At 43.1% G+C, this 17,972-nt stretch overlaps 1 protein-coding gene across 1 annotated transcript in view; it reads left to right on the forward strand.

Moving 5' to 3' along the window:
- Nucleotides 1-17,972, forward strand: part of AFF2 (AF4/FMR2 family member 2) — a 322,097-nt gene that overhangs the window by 236,480 nt on the left and 67,645 nt on the right. The window contains exon 10 of the mRNA XM_035001853.1: nucleotides 2,550-2,587. Within this exon, the coding sequence (XP_034857744.1) occupies nucleotides 2,550-2,587 (38 nt within the window). The remainder of the gene's footprint in view (nucleotides 1-2,549; nucleotides 2,588-17,972) is intronic.

Below are 17,972 nucleotides of genomic sequence, written 5' to 3' on the forward strand. Positions count from 1 at the left end.
TAAGTAGAATATAGGTTTTAAAAAGCATATAGATGTTGCAAATTAAAGCAGCGTGAGTGTTAACTATCTAGCCTCCATCTTCCAATCAGTTTAAATTACTTTAATGTATGTTTTTAAACTCAAAATGAGCTGTAATCCCAATATGCAACCCTCTTAATGTGGATGAATTACACGAGATCATTTCATTTTGATTCCCCTCCTTTTGCACATTTCGGAACATGGGATTGGTGTTTTCATGTCCCATTATCTCAAAAGAGGAATGTTCTCCTTGCTTTTTTTTTTTTTTTGTAGACTACTTCTTAGACCTTAAAGACATACATAGTTCTCCCACAAATAATTCACTTAACTTTCGTTCGAAGTCTCTGAGTTGAATAATTCTCTATGGCGGGCTGAACACAGTGTCACATTATAGCGGAAGCAAAGAACACAAATTGCGAGCTCTGTCTCGGGTCTGGCAGAGACTCCCTGTGACCATTTAGCTTAGAGATGAAAGGTGGTGAGCACATAGGAGGACGACGTGAGCACGTCTGACTAAAGTTGTTGGCACTCTGGAATGATCCCGAGTTAATTTCCAAAGAAAAGAGAACCTCTCAGCAGAGACATTTTCAATCAATAGCTAAGCAGCCCAGAAAACATTCATTTGAATCAAGTTATTTTCCTATGATGGCTGTATGAAAAGACATAGGTTTCAAAGAAACTGACCTTGAACATGATTATGTTTCTCCTGATCAGAGAAAACTAACTGGGTCTAATTGACAGTCCTGAGGCACAGAGAAGAGAAGACATTTTCAAAAACCGTGTCACTGAGTGAAAGCTAGGTTAAGCAATGTCGCTGTGATTTCTCCCTCCCTGTCTTCTGCTTTCAAAGGAAACCCCTTGAACACCATGCTTGTGACTTTACGATAAGCTAAGTCTTCAGGAACAGACTCGTTTGGATTGTAAGGGACAGGGGAAAGTGGGTTCCTGTGATTTCCACAGTGACATGTCTTCCGCCCCTACCATATGCCATTCCAAAGCAGCCAGGACTAGGGGAGAAAGGGTGGTAGAGAAGGAAGGTGTAGGTGTGCACGGGTGGGCAGACTGGGTCCGCCTGTTCCTTCCCACATCCTTTCCAGGGCCAGACCTGCTCAGGGACAGACTTTCGTATCCTAACTACCTGTGAGACGTGACTTGGGCCGGCTACACACATATTGCTTGTTTTATCGTTTTCACCTGTTACCTCCCACTCTCGCTTGCTTGCTGTTCCATCGCTTGCCAAAATTCAACCTCAGGCACAGATGGTGAGAAGATGATTTTTGCCACCAAGAGCCAAAGAAAGTGCCCAAATATTAATGGGTATTTACCTAGCAACAGAACCTGAGATTTAATAGAAGAGAAGGACTTGAATTTCCAACGCTAATCTCTAAAATTGAGAAGTGTTTCATTTATTTTTAAAAAATGGCTCCGGAGTGCGTTGAGCTGTTGTTGTGCATGGAAGGGTCCGGGGTACTTACTTCCACACCGGTCACCCAGAATGCCAAGTCCGGTGTTATAAGTAGCTGCCGTTGCCCACGTCCAGGAGTCACAAATATAAAGGTCTCCGAATGGACACTTTTTAAAAGGGTCTGAAGATCCTGGAGATTGCCAAACCACTGCTTCGACGCTCTCCATATTAAATATTATTTCTATACTCTGCAAAAGTCTAGGGGAGTACAAGTTTGGTTCTGATTACGTAATTATTCTACAGAAGTATGAAAAAAATCATCACTAAAACCCTCCAGGTGCTTAAACAGTTTGATAGACTGTAGCCATTCTGCCATCAGCGCCCCCAGCTGTGTTGCTTAGCAACATTTTAATTCCAGAAGAATCGAAGGAGATGCAATCCCTGTGGAGAGGGAAACAGAAATAAGAGGGCTGTTGACAGATGATCTGAGTTGTTTCTTCTAATATACTGTGAAGATCACTAGCTCTTTTCATGAATGATAAATGGACTGTACACAGATCAATGGGTTCAGCAATAAACTGGAACCAGGCTCCATGTCTAAGGCGACACAGGCCGAGAGGCCCAGAGATTTCCTCATTTCGATGATTTGGTGTGTGTTTTCTTAAAGGTTCCACAGGAGGAGATTGATCCGAGCAGTCGGTCATCCCTTGGCCTTTTGTGGTGTCCGCTAATAAAAATGATTTTAGAAATGGCTACTTTGGCCTTGCTCTCACCATGCAGGTGCAGCCAGGTGTCAGGAGTCACACAGGGTAAACGGGTCCTCACCACAAATCTCGAAGTCCTAGATGTGCCCATGATCATCCCTCCTCCCCCCGCCCACACGCCTGCCTCCCCACCTTGTCATAACAACCCAAGCAGGCCCACCCAGGGGCTAAGATCTGAGTGCAAGGCAGAGAGAGAGGAAAATTGCTCTCTGTGTCTCCAGTCTGCTTATCGCAAGCAGCCTGCTTCAGTTAGGTCCTTATGTTTTGGAAGAGCGTCTTATACTGCTTATTGTTTTGGTAACTAGTTGTGAAGATTATGCCTGCTAATGTTGTCTAATTGCATTTTTTTCTTCTGTTTACAGGCTGTTGAAAAGGCGAAACCTAAGAATAATCCTGTGAAGTAAGTTATTTTTTTATTTTTTGGGAATTTTAATTTGAATGGACTCCGTGCGTGTGTGGCAAAAGAGACCTTGAATTTTGAGTTCATCTCTATGACGATCGAAAACAAAAACAAACAAGGGGGGAAACCACCAAAACACAAAACCCAAATCTCCAATTGAACGGGGACTAGCTTTGATTTTGATTTGATTTTTTCCTGTGGTCCTGATGAGGAAGTGCCCCAAGTTGTGCCCCGTTTACATAAATTAATATGTGCCATCCGTGAAGAGCTGCCAAATACTATTATAATCCTATTCAATGCATGGTACTTCAAGCCTTTGGGTCTTGCACATGCTAAAAAGATTATATTTTTAATTGCAAACCTTGGACCTATGACAGAGACTGAAATGGCTGAAAATGTGCCAAGTGATTTCCAGCCACGTGGGGAGGTTTGGCACCTTGGCATCAAGGCCTTGCTACTCTGTTAATGAAAAGCTCATAAAAAGATATTTAACCAAAGGTTTTTCTAGCTAACAGAGAGCTATTTCCAAGGCGTTTTATGGGGCACTCTTAAATTATAAACAAGCAGCACAGCACTCTTTTAAACATAGTACATCTTAGACATCCTGTCTCTTCCAGAAGGGAGACTTTCAAATTAAGAAGGATGTTTGTTTTGTCATTTGGGTTTGTGACATCTGAGTGCAGTGTTATGCGGACCAGGCCCACCAGCCACGTGGCCTCGGGAAGTCCTGCTCTCTTTGCTGGGTTATCACAATCTCACATTTCTAGGAGCTCTGTGTTAATTTATGATAGCTGACTTTCACTGTAGTGGGTACCAGGCTCCAATTCATTTTTTCCAAAAGTTTCTGTGTACTTTGTTTTTAAATTTAATTTTTCGTAGGCCACAGAATATTCCTTATCGGCTTTTGTAGCCTCTGGAGGAGCATCTGTAGTCTGGAGATATACTATGCTATAGTCATCCTATGGGAGTATTTCCGGTAGCTGAGTTTTTGCCTGGTTGTTTGATTGGGGTTGAAATCTTCTCTGCAGCCTGATTTCTTTTCTGTCTGTGCCCTGAAGGCGGGATTAGAGGGTGGTGCTAATGAGGCCAAGGCCAGGACTGCCGGTCCCTGGGTGGGCCATTAGTGATCTTCTTTCCCCTAGTCTGATTGCACCCTTCCCTCCAGTCCTCCGGTGTGCAGATGTGTGCCCCGGGTCACAAGGGATGGGGCAAGGGCTGGAGGAGTGTAAACCCAGGCCCTCAGTGGGACAAACATCTCCAAGTTCAAGCCGTCCTGATAGGAAGTAAGGCTCAGGCTCCATCTTGGCATGCACAGGACAGCCCATTGGTAGTATACGGGGCTACGTGCAATCAGACTCTAGTGGCCTGGAGTGGGACCAGTTTTCTCTCTGCTCCTTGTGAGGATTCGACCCTACAGATAATTATATTTTTTATGAGCTCTGGTTAATTCACAGTGCAGACTCCATCTAACGTCTAGCACTTTAAGGAATATCGTAAAGAGAAAACAGGAAAACTAGAAGAACCAAATGATTAGTAATAGAATATGGAGCGTTTTACCTTTAAATAGATTTGAAAATCTGCTCAATAGTAAGCCTCAGTCGCGATCAACCGGTAGATGTTTAGAATTGTCTTCTAACTGAATAAGGAACTGTTCTCGGTGTGCATTTGGGTGTCCCGCTGCATGTGCGCTCACAATAGGTACCCCACCTGCCCAGCCACAACCACTGGGCACTTGAAGAAGAAGACCTCTTCAAGACCTCAGCTCAGGGACAGAAATCCCAGAGCATGGTTCGTGAACACTGCCCGATAGCAGAGCAGAAGCAGAAGCAGAGTTTTTTGAAGTTTTATGTATAGTGGTCCTCTTTCTGTTTCTGATGTCTGACCGAGAATTTCAGTTACATGGGGTGCACTGAGACCCCAAATACATGTTCTCCTGAATGAATGAACAGGTAAACAAATTGGACACATCCCAGAGAGCAGTCCTTCCAGAAACCTGGCCTGGAGGCTTAATGAGACTGGTGGTCCCACACTAGAGTGTCAGATCGGAGGGGGCCATGTGTTGTAACTGATCAAGTCATCCATTATCCTATTCTTGAGTCATGCCAGGTATAAAGTGCTCCCACGTTGCTCTGGCTCATTCTCGCTGCTCTGCCTCGGACCAGGTACTGGCTTGCTCTTGTATGTCAGAATTAACATTTGATTGAGCATACAATGGAAAGTGTGTATAGTCTTGCTGGAAAAGTCGAGGTCTGGAGGCATTTACAACTAAAGCCTGAACACAGATTGGTGCAGATGATCATATGTGTGATTGGATGTCATCCTCTGGTGCAGAGTTTGGCAAATGGTTGGGGAAAAGAAATGAGAAGAATCGTTTGTGACATGTGAAAATTACATGAAATTCAAATTTCAGTGTCTATAAAAAAAGCTCTATTGGCACACAGCGATACTCATTTGTTTCCATATTATCTATGGCTCCTTTTGTGCCATGGTGGCAGAGATTAGTTGCGACAGAGATTGTACAAACCACAAAACGGAAACTATTTACTATCTGGCCCATTACAGAAAACCTTTGCAGACCCATGCTCTAGCTGGTCAGGTAGAAAAAGGCACAAAGGTGCACTTTTCCCTGACTGTAAGGGTTAAACTATCACCCCCACACACACCCTTGTCCTTTAAAACATTGAGGAAGCATTGACTGAGCCCTTTCCCTGTGTTCTGGACTTTCTGGGGCTGATGTACCACACAGTTCTCATTCAGAGCAAAGAGACCACTCTAAACTTACTATCTTTGAAGTCATTATGGATATGAGATCCATTGACAGGGCAACAATGCCTTGGAAACCAGTGAACACAGAGCCAGAGCCTTACTGCTTGTCTTCCAAGTTGCGTGTGGATGGATAGCTTGCAAAAGGCATATGCACGTTCTAAAATTCTGTTACTTCCCAAAATCTAACTCAGGCTGAGCAAACTTTCCATTAGAGCCATGGTAAATGAGTTACAATATCCATTTAGTTTGCCTGTTTTCCTCTCTAAAGGTTTGCCTCCTCTTCCCTATTTCTCAGCCACTTGTCAATTTACTTTTAATACCTTCATGGTTGTAAGCCACTTTCTTCACCATAGGGAGACTGTGGTACACATTAATTACACTCCATATAAAGGAGAAATTAAGTATATGCTTAGTGAATGTAAGCACATAATGTATCTGGATACACTAATGATTTTACCTTGAAACATTAAATATTACCTCTGAGGGTAAGAATCAAAATTGAATGTTCTTAAGATCAGTGATCAGGACAAGAGATGCAGGTGTATTTCTCAGTCTGTTGGAGCCGTGCTGGTATCAAAGCTTGATTAGTATGTTCAAAGTGTGGCTCTTTAATGTGTCAGAGAGACTTTCACTTGTATGTTAATGTTCTGCAGCAATTATCTTCAAGCTTTCATTGTGACAACAAGGCCTGAGAGATGTACAGATTTCTTCTACCATATGTGACTTATCACATACATTTTTTTAAAAACACATTTCTGTTATTAAGACATATGTGAATTGCTTTTGGCTAAAAGCCATGCACTAATAAGTTGAGTTGAATCTAACCGAGGTTGACATCTGTTACCAAAAGAGAGAGAGAGAGAGAAAGAGGGAGGGAGGGAGAGGGGGAGGGAGAGCGAGTGAGCGAGAGCACAGTTGTCAAGCATAACATTCTTCCTTGCTTTTACACTTTAACAACGTTAAACAACGTAGTTGTTGTCTTTCACAAATCAGGATCAGAATCCACTCTGCTTAGGAAATTACAGCTTTATTTAGGAACCAATCCATCTTACAGATACGGTGGTTTCATGATTGAAAATGACAAATAGCCACGAAGATTGTCCTGACCATGGTGTTTGTGCATTATTCATTTATTCATCCAATGAATATTTATTGAGAAGCTACAGCATTCCGGGAACTGTGATAGAGGCTGAGAGAATTAAAAATAAATCTGACACAGGTCTTACCCTCGAGGAGTTTAGAGTCCAGTACGAGAGATAAAATCAGTTTGTAAAGAACTAAATACAAGATAGAGATGTTTGTTAAGTAGGAAACAGACAAAGGACGTCGGAAGCTCTAAGGACAGAAAGCGCTTCTAGTTAGCGCTCTTGGAGAAGGGGGGGGGGGGACATTTGCACCAGGACTTTAAAGACTGTTGGTTCGAGCCACCAGTGCTGAGGTTGGAAACCAAGGCTCAGAAATGGTGACTTAGGGACCTCAGGGCTTATCCAGATGAAAGCGATGAGCTCGGTGGAGTCAAATAGCATTGAAGAGCCCTAACTGGCTACTGTGAATTGTCATCGAGTGCCCTATTATTAAACATAAACGAAGAGTCCATAGACCTGGGATCTAGTCCTCAATCTAAGACTAACTTCTGGTATGAAATGGGAAATGTTCCTTCCTCAGCTACATTATTTGTATGGTGCTTCCAGCTCTTGAAAAAAAGCCGAAGCTTGAAAGCCTGTTTTGTAATTATTTTAGGAAATATTTGATGTTCAAATTTGATATAGATGCATACAAGCACATACATTATAAACATCGCATATATAATACACGTTTATTCACATACATGCACACACACACACACACATACACAGTGTCTTTTCCCATCATTTCTGCCTCGTGTACTTGTGAAATGAGGGCCAAGAAGCCACATCATTAGAGTCTTAAAGAGATATGTTAGATAGAAGATCAGCGTGGCTCCCAGAACATTGGGGTGAGTCATTTAAATGACCCCTTACAACCAAAAGTAATTTTGCAGTCGGAGTCTGTATCTCTTGTGATGCTCTTGAAGCTGTGCAGAATATCACTGGAATCACCACATCTTCTCAGACTGAGAAGACAGTGGATTCTGTGCTGTGTTCTGCCAAACACTAGTCCTGCAGGATCATCTCCTTTAGGAATAAAAGGCTCCAGCACCACAGTTTGGCATGTGCTATCACATCCTTTTCCTGGAGTGCCCCTGTTTGCCGAGAGGACAGCCTTGCCTGGCACGGCACTTCATGGAATACAAAACTGGATGCTCAGGTCCATGGGAAATACAATGACCACATGGGAGCCTGGCAGTTTGAGAAACCTAGGGCCTCATACCTTACGTCCCATCCCTAACAAAGATATTTGAAATGAGCAGCTGAATTAGAAAGTCAACCGTGGAAAAGAGAGAAATCCCCCAAGTCCAAAGTGATAAAGTATCTCCTGTGTATCTTTTACGGTTTCACACTCTAAATGATTTTTATGGATTGGGACTATACTGAGGGACAGTCCTCAGTGAGGGGAATGGACATTTTAGGGTTAGGTCCCTCGGAGATTTATGATGACCACTCGTTTCCTGACAGTGAGGCACCCAGCCCTGTGCGCTCCCCACGCTGCCAGCAAAAGTCTAAGCTGTCTCTAATCAGCTCTGGGCATTTTAAGGGTAGTCGAAGGAAAGACAGCAACATGTTGTCCAGTAGCTATAATTGGATGCGGAAGGTTCCAGCAGTCATCTGCATAGCACAAATTTCTGGACATCCCCCTTTTCATTGGTAATCGGAGTGGCGTCGTCTAGGCAGTCCCAGACAAGGCAACTGAGCCCTGGAGAACAGACTGCCCAGAACCCCAAGGTGCCAGATAATTCTCTCCACCTTGGACCCTCTGCCTCTTTCTCGGCGTCACCTCTTAGGACACACACGTTCACTTCCAAACTTGTGATTGGTTTTTAAAGTCCTATTAGCTAACTTTGTGTAATAGTTTGTTTTCTTAGAGCATGGTATGGCATCAAACGTTTTCAGAAGTAACGAACCAGCGTTTGCAGGCACTTGGACAATTAGGCCAACTGCACTTATGGTAACTTTATATCGATAAGGAAGAGTTTCTTCAAAACTCCAAGCACGTTGGCTTGTCTCATTAGCATCACTGATCTTTTCAAAAGCACGAGCGCCTTTTCTTATGATGAAATGGAAGTAGCAAGCACCCATTTACTGGTGAAGCAGAGGGACCTCACACCAGCCAGCAAACGTGGGATCAAACCACTTTAAAGGAAGTGAAGCTACTTTTTCAGCAACAGCATTCATAAAATACTTCTTTATCTGGTACTTCATAAGGTACTGTCTTACTTTCTAACTCTGTGCTTCTTAGCATGTGCGGCTTAGACAAGAACAGACAACTCTTTCATCCATTCACACGGTCCAACCCATTTTTCGGTACATAGGAGTTACAGCTCAAATTTTATGTTAACATTACCACTCAGCAGTCTTTCAGAAGGCTGTTGAAAACTCAGCATCACATAGCTGATCTGCTAGAAATTCAAGCAAGCCATGCACATATATTCTTTTGACAAACATGAATTGTTCTGGGCTCAGTTGATGGGGACATGAGTAAGGTACAGGATCTGCCCTGAAGGTCCTCATGCTCTCCTAAGGAAACGGGCCCCCTCATTGCGCTACAGAATAGACGGGCTCTGCGAATAATGCAGAGGAAAGCGAGTGCTGCATCCCACGAGGCACAGACAGAGGAAAGAGCACCTGCTTGGAGCGGGCTCGCCCTCGCTCCGCAGGAGTCCCCGGGTGAATGGTACAGGTGAAGCCATTCAAGAGAGCAGAAAAACACTTGCCAACGGCCTGACAGGAAGAAAGCAGAGACTGTGTTGTGAGCAATGTCTGGTAGGTAGAGGCAGCCAAGGAGAGGGGCCACTTTTTTTTTCAGTGGAAGATTCGGGTCCCACTTCTGACATTAAGAGGAGAGCAATGCAGTGTAGATGGAATTAATAAAATGCTCGAAAGGATTCTTTTGTTCTAGAAAGGTAAAGGTTAGAGTTAGGGAGGGATTATAAACCACCCTTTTAAAACTGTTTGCAGGGAAATAGACATATCAAATCCTTCCTGATTAGATCTGTCTAATCCTTCTCGGTGGACTTTTATGTAAATCTCAGCTCACATAGGGTTCCTCTGAGTCTCCGGCAGTTCCCTTGTGGCTTTATCCACCCTTGATTGTTTCTTACATTTTTAAACATTTTGCTTTCATACGGTTCCTTTCACATTATTCAAACATCTAGTATTTTAGGCATGACACATAACACTGTTATTCTAGCTTCATTTTCTGAGTTCATTGCATAGACATAAAAATTCTTTCTGAATGTATTTTTATCAGCCATAGACGTAAGCACAGTAGGGCTATTTTGATTTCTAGGGAAATGAGGCATGCCCCCATGGTAACTACGCATGGGGCTTCAAACAGTAAATCAGCCCTCCATCGCCCAAAAAATACGTTCATAGTCAAGAGGCTGGGGTCATAAGTATTATTTAGTTGACTACTAGTTGTGGGAGGGAGAACAGAGAACTATGGAAATGACTCCCTTTGGCCAGGAACTGAAACAGGAAGTAAAGAGTTTCTGCTTTATTAAAGCTTTTGCCGAAACCAACAGCAGTTGTCTAGAAAGCCAACATTAAAAAAAGAAAAAAAAAAAAAAAAGGTAAACCATTCTCCCACAGGGAAGTGCTTCCATTTGTAGAATTTACAGCATATGGGGGTAGATTACATATCATTATAACCCAGTTTTTTTATACACACACACACACACACACACACATTTATATACTCTGCACCTCAATATGCCCTCATGATCCATAGTAATTTAAATCCAAGATGGAATCGGTGGTGATGGGCAGGCAGAGCAGCCGTAACTCTAGAAGTTCTGAAATCTTTTCTTCTGTCTCCCTGTCCTCATCACCCGCTAATATTTGACTGTTATCCTTCTCCCAAGACCATATTCCCACATGTGCATTCCACGTAGTTGGGGAAAATATTTCAGAAAAGCCTTGTGGCTTTTTGCTTATTTTTTAGCAGCTTCGGGGAGCGTATGATTATATACCTCCATGGAAGCCCAGGGCAGGCAGGGAGCTCCTTCCTACTTCCTGCCTGTGCATCATCAGACCCTTCAGTGTGAGTTGCCAGGAATCTGCTAATAGCACCTCCACTAGACACACCTTATTCATCTCTCTCCCACTCACTAGAGATGTAGATTATTATCAACACTGGTGAAGTGGAAGTTTCATTCACCTCCCACCCTGATGCAAGAGTTTACTAAGCAAATTAGACCCGCTCGCAAACCTGCTTTAACGGTAGGTGCATATGTGTGTATGCACTCTCTACACGTATGGATGTATGCTGCTCAGATATAGATTAAACCCCACCTCTTTCCAGAAATGGATTTGACATGATTGAAACAAGATCGTAGGGGAGGATGTTTAAAGGAAACAGGAGACCCTGCTATTTCCTAGCACTATAGAAACATCTCTTTACATATATGAAGCAACTAGAAAAATGCTATGTGTTTTTAAATCCACCCCAACGAGGGCCCCCCTACGGTGGCGGAAGGACGCTGTTGTGCAAAGCCTGTTGAGAGATCAACGTGCAGAATGCCGTCACGTGCGTGTGAGCTTCTTCCGCTGGTGCTTAGCGATGGGTGCTAAATCTCTGAATGTGGCTTTAACTTTGCAAAACTCATCCAAGATGGTGACTCAGAGCCATGGGTGTTGAAAAAGTGGTCAGTCAAGGAAATGAACGTGGCTATTGGTTCAAAATAATCGTGATTTTCTTTTGTGGATAATGAATGCCCCCAAGAGGAATTTTAAAGGGTTTGTTGCAAAGAACGACAGCATTGGACAACCACCCCATGCAAAATAGCAACTCCTCCCACATGTACCCTCACCATCCCCTCTGGCCTCCTTTTTCTTTTCCACTTTAGCAATTATCATACTGTATCTGTCTATCAGATCCATCTCTCTAGCTGTCATCTCTCTCTCTGTGTTTTCGAGGGTCACTTCCCATAAGAATGTAAAGTCCATATGAGCAAGAACTTTGTATTCCCTACTGTAACCCTAGCACCTCAGACAGTACCTGGCATAGAGCAGGAGCTCAATATTTGTTGAATGGCAGGCATCGGGGGCCGGGGCAGGGAGCTTTGAAGTTCAGCCATCTGAGTTCTGTATGAGTTTAGTCTTAGAGTAAGCCTGATTTTGCACTGCCCTTTGGACAGTTACTGAACTCCTTATTAGCCCTCGCACGAGTTACTAACTTTTCCTGGAAAGGAACCAAGCTTTCTTTTCTTTTTTTTTTTTTTAAAGATTTTATTTATTTATTTGAGACAGAGAGAATGAGATACAGAGAGCATAAGAGGGAGGAGGGTCAGAGGGAGAAGCAGACTCCCTGCCGAGCAGGGAGCCCGATGCGGGACTCGATCCTGGGACTCCAGGATCATGACCTGAGCCGAAGGCAGTCGCTTAACCAACTGAGCCACCCAGGTGCCCGGAACCAAGCTTTCTTTTAAAATATTCTGTATTCCATATTGGTTTAACTCTGAGGCATTTTAAAGTTCAGTTTACTGTCTTTATAGCCCTAGAATTTTACCGCACAGATGATGGTTGATTCCTTCCTCTGGTCTATACCCACCTTCCTACTCAGGGTATCTTCCCACTCTTGCTTTTGAAGGTAGGGCACGGGGGTAAAGATGTTGGCCTTCCTATGGGTTGGGGTTACGCACGGGCAGTTGCATTAGATGTCATTAAGCATTTTCAAGAATGACAGAAGACACATTTTTGTCACTATGGGACAAGGAAACAGAAAGGTTATTAAACTAACAGCTGACAACACGTGCTATTTCCTATTTTTGAAAGGCCATCCCGATGCTCAGAAATTAGCAGGATGGGACATACAGCAGCCAGTGCCAAAGCACCTGCACTTGCCCTCTTCCTCAGAGCTGGGAGCCTGAGAAGCCCCTGATCTCCCCTTCCCACCATGCTCCACCCATCTCCCCTTCATCCTTCCGCCATGCTTCACTGGCACAGCGTGAAGAAGCTTTGGTAACTTTCCCCATGGACCGATCATCCCAGGAGTTGGATGGCTCTGCTGGTCCTTCAGCCAGGCTTGACACACAGATTAACAGACATTTCCAGCCACGAGGGTGTAGGCAGTAACTCTGAGAAGTGGTAAAAGTAAACAAGCTTTCCTTCATTTCGTGTTAATTTCATGAATATGTAAGTACTGTCATTATGTTCTTTGGTCACATCTCAGTGATGGCGTTGAAACAGTTGCCCTCACTTTATATCGATATGTATGAAAGAAACCGAAAACACAAGACCGGGTTTTAGGAAATAACACTGCTACAAGGTTAATTTTGCCTCATATGGCATTTCCTAGAATTGAATTGCCTGATCTCCTCGGGGATTGCTCTTGTGCTTGCAATAATCGAGGGTGATTTTATTGGAAAATCACCTCTGGAGGAGACTTTCTATGGGACAGAATTTCTGGCGCCAGGGGCACGCACTGTTCTGGTTCCCAATCTTTCCGTTCCTCCAGGCAGCACGTTCAGTAGCAATCCTTCAGGCCGGGTAGAATAACTGGACATATTAGGGAAATTGACTTTGAATTGTGTTGGGGACTTACTGGTAACAGGTCAGTAATGAAGTTGTAGCTTTTAACATGCTTATGAAATGTTTTATTAGTTGTGGCCAGACTCCCTGTAGTTTTTACTTCAGATGCTTACCAGAAAACCGTTTTGTCTAATGATTTAAGTCCTCAAAGATCCTGGGTGGACGACAGGGCAGAATTATGGAGGGTACGATAAGAGGAGAGAGAAGGGTGATACTGCATATTGAAGCTGTCGTGCTACCTTTGTAGGTGCATCTATCAATCATTTCCCACTTGTTGACTTTGTTAACTGTTAACCAGAAGACCCCAATTCAGAAATGTAGCCCAGCTCTCGAACTCCTCCCCTAAGTGGAAATTGAGAATAGTATAGATGGAATATATTGAGCCTCTAGGACGGAAGAAAGGAAGGAGGAAACGGATAAAGAAGCCACACCTTAGGGGACTCTGGTAACCCTGGAGTGACATTGACTCTGAAGGGCTGGAGGAAAGGTCCTTGAAAGCGGATTTGATTCATGAAGGCAGAAGGGTTGGGTGGGGGAAGCCAGAAAGAATAGTTGAATGCACAAGAGAGGGAAACAGAGCAGAGGGGATGCTCATCCCCTGAGAGGCAGTAGTCCTCTGGTTTCTTAGGCAAAACCTACAGCAGGCAGGAGAGAGACAATTCCCCCTGTTGTGCTCCTGTTAAAAGTCTCAGTGCTTAGGCCACTCATCAGAGCACAAGAAAACTTGATCAGAGATGATGTGCCTAATGCCTACCGCTGAGTTTGAAATCATTCAGGCACTGAGAGTAAAAGCCAAACGGCTGGTCTCTGCTGACTGGTTGGCACCCTTCTTTTATGAGTTTTGTGCCCAGATTAGTACTATTATTTACTTAAACCAAGAGAGGGAAAGTAAAACGATTCCCATGATCCAACAGGATATGTCAGTGGCATATAGCTTAGTACTTGGGTTTCCAGCAATCAAGAAGCAACCTTGTGCAATAATACGGGAGCTCAGTTCCCCAGTGGGCATAACAGAGATGATTAGATATATTGAGTTCTTTGTGTCATTCAAAGAAAGCAGAATCTCATACATGTTGGTGTTAGCTTCCCCTCACTTCATTTCAATTTTCAATAACCAGTGTCATCACATGTAACAGTTTCTTTGTAATGAAACTTCATGTCGAATTGGATTTGTCTTTCAGGTGAAAGTATATTGTGAAACCTTCTGAAATCTGATTTTTAAAATAATTTTTACTGCTGCAAAAAATCATAAATATACCTCAAATTCCCCCAAACAAGAATAATGCAGCCAATGAATGATAAAAACAAAATCTCCGTGTTTGAAAAAACAAGTTAGATTTCTGCTTTTGATATTTGACAGACCTGGGGGAAGAAGTGCTCTGCTTAATCAAACTGATTTGGTTAACAGAACTATCAAATGTAGAGAGAATGATTTTTAAGGAATTAGGAGAGAGTGAATACGCTTGACAAGAAACAATGCCAGGTATAATCTAATCCTTCTTCTATGACTCAGCCACCAACGATTCACTAACCGGAGCAAAGCATCTAGAAGTTCTGAGTAACCAAGATTCCTGTGCAAATAGCACGATGAGAACCATTCATGGTGTTCTCTTTAAAAAAAAAAAAAAAAAAAAAAAAAAGACCAGATAAAAGACCATAGTGTTCTCTTATAAAAAAAAAAGACCAAAGGAATGAGATCTTGCCATTTGCAACGACATGGATGGAAGTGGAGGGTGTTATGCTAAGCAACATAAGTCAATCAGAGAAAGACATGTATCATATGACCTCACTGATATGAGGAATTCTTAATCTCAGGAAACAAACTGAGGGTTGCTGGAGTGGTGGGGAGTGGGAGGGATGGGGTGGCTGGGTGATGGGCATTGGGGAGGGTATGTGCTATGGTGAGCGCTGTGAATTGTGCAAGACTGTTGAATCACAGATCTGTACCTCTGAAACAAATAATACATTATATGTTAAAAAAAAAAAAAAGAAGATAGCAGGAGGGGAAGAATGAAGGGGGGGGAATCGGAGGGGGAGACGAACCATGAGAGACGATGGACTCTGAAAAACAAACTGAGGGTTCTAGAGGGGAGGGGGTGGGAGGATGGGTTAGCCTGGTGACGGGTATTGAGGAGGGCACGTTCTGCATGGAGCACTGGGTGTTATATGCAAACAATGAATCATGGAACACTACATCTAAAACTAATGATGTACTGTATGGTGATTAACATAATAAAATTTTTTTTTTAAAAAAGACCAGATAACATAGTGTTCTCTTATAAAAGAAAAAAAAAAACAGATAACAAAGGTGTGGAGAAAAGGGAACCCTTGTGGGCTGTTGTTGAGAGTGTACATCAGTGCGGCCACTATGGAAAACAGTACGGAGGGCCCCCCAAAAGTTAAAAATGGAACTACCGTACAATCCAGCAATCCCACTTCTGGGAATGTATCTGAAGGAAGTGAAATCACCATCTCAAAGAGTAGCTGTACCCCCGTGTTCATTGCAGCATTATTCACGAGAGCCAAGGCATGGGAACAGCCAAGATGAGTAAAGAAAATGTGATATATGTTGGAATATTATTCAGTCACAAAAAAAAGCAGAAGGAATTTCTGCCATTTGCAGCAACATGGATGAACCTTGAGGTGATTATACTAAGTGAAATAAGGCAAAGTTAAATACCGTGTGAGCTCACTTATATATTTGAAATCTAATAAAACCCAAACTCATAGAAACAGAGTAGATTGGTACTTGTCAGGGGAGGGGGTGAAGTTGGTCAAAGGGTACAAACTTCCACTTAGAAGGTGAATAAGTTCTGGGGACCTAATACATAGCACGGCGACTATGGTTAATAATGCCGTATTGTATACCTGAGCTGCTAAAAGATTAGATCTTTTTTTTTTTTAAGATTTTATTTATTTATTCATGTGAGACAGAGAGAGAGAGGGGGGCAGAGGGAGAAGCAGGCTCCCAAGGAGCAGAGAGCCCGATGCGGGACTCAATCCCAGGACTCTGGGATCATGACCTGAGCTGAAGGCAGACGCTTAACCATCTGAGCCACCCAGGCGCCCTAAAAGATTAGATCTTAAAAGTTCTCACCACACACACACAAATAAATGGTAACTATGTGAGGTGATGGATGTGTTAACTGAGCTTATTGTAGTATCCGTTTGCAATATAGTCTATCAAATCATCATGTTGTACACCTTCACTGACACAACGTTATATGTCAATTATACCTCAGTAAAGATGGGGGAAAAGTTCCAGGTGCTTAGATGTAAACATGCCCAGTTGGATTCCTCAAAGTATCTGGTTCTGTTCCTGGATTTAGCAATTTGATGTTCGATCACCCCTTTGCCCTACCTGCTTCCTCCCACCTCGAAAAAACTATAGCCAGTCTCACAGAGATGGGAAAAACATGGCGGTAGCATCTGCACAAATACTCCGATGTCCAGAGAAGTCGGGTATCACCTCCACAGTTTGCGCACTCTCAAACATGAGAAGAATTGAATGAGGCTGGTTTTGTGGTAGTTTGTCCAGAGCAGAATTTCCCTGCAACTTCGTAGGGGCATAGATAACAGAAATGCAGATAAACTGATCCTTGTAAAGCTTGGGGTGGCAGGGTCTAGGAGCCCTGGAGTCTCCTGACTGCAAACCATACTATTCTAGTCCTTTCCTATGTGGATCAAGATGTGGAAAAGGTCAAGAATCGTTATTCTAGGGATTTGAGTGTTGTGCCTCCATGTTCTTTTTTTTTAAGATTTAGCTTCAAGGTCAGGATTCTCTCTTCCTTCAGCTAATTGGATGGGCTAAGTTAGCTTTTCTCAAAGTGTGGTCCATGGAGAGTGTCCTGAAGGATGTTAATAGGTGCTATTCAGGAGACAAAACAGGCATATGTACATGGATGGGGGTGTATGGTGAAGAAAGGCCAAATAAATATGGGAAATGTGGGGTTAAAAAAGTTTTCTTCTAAGTTGACTTTGAACCCTTAATATTCTAATGTACATTGTGCATCTCTACAAGGGGGATATGTAGTTTACTGCAGTGCTTCCCAAGCTCATTTGACCTAGAAGGCTTTTGTCTGTGGGATCTCAGAATCTACTTTGAGATATGCTGCAGGAAGTAAAGCTGGGTTGCATTAATGATGTCAACTCATCAGTGGGTTAAGCAAAGTCATTCTCATTTGAGGGCGGCCCCCTGAGCCAGAAACAGAAGTCTCTTAAGCCCACTTACTGTTGGTGTATGGAGCTCCTGAGGCAGAACCTGGGAGGTTCACCAGCCTGCCGAGGGGGCCATCAAGGGGCACTAGTCCGAATCAGCAGACAGTGGTCCTGAGAAGAGAGTCCTCAAGCCACAGCCACAACGGAGGCAGGTAACGTGAGCTGGAAAATTGCAATTATGGTCTAATGAATTAGCTAAATACGAATACAGCATCCCCTGTATATGTCTATCCCTCTCTTAAAACTTTCTAAATGTAGACATATAAAGTGGGGTTTTGGAGATGATAGCACAATTTTTAAAAATAGCTATTTTGAGATATGATTCACATAATATACAGTTTGCTGATTTAAGGTGTACAGTTCAGTGGGTTTGAGCATATTCACAGATTTGTGCAACAGTCACCACAATCAACTTTAGAACATTTCCATCACCCCAGAAGGAAACCCTGAGCTCATTGAGCCATCACTCCCCATTCTTCCCTCTACACAGCCCCTACCACTCTGTATCTGTGGATTTGTCTCTTCTGGGCATTCCACAGAAGTGTGGTCTTCAGTGTCCAGCTTCCCTTACTTAGCATAACAGATTCAAAATTCATCCAGGCTGTGGCACGAATCAGTACTTAACTTCTCTTTATGGCTGAGTAATAACTATTGCATCTTATGGCTAGACCACATCATGTTTGTCCATTCGTCAAGTGATGGACCTAATTTAGGTTGTTTTCACCTTTTGGGTA

The sequence above is a fragment of the Mirounga leonina genome, unplaced genomic scaffold (genome assembly GCF_011800145.1).
Source record: "Mirounga leonina isolate KUSES-001 unplaced genomic scaffold, KU_Mleo_1.0 Mir_101608, whole genome shotgun sequence".
Taxonomy (NCBI): domain Eukaryota; kingdom Metazoa; phylum Chordata; class Mammalia; order Carnivora; family Phocidae; genus Mirounga; species Mirounga leonina.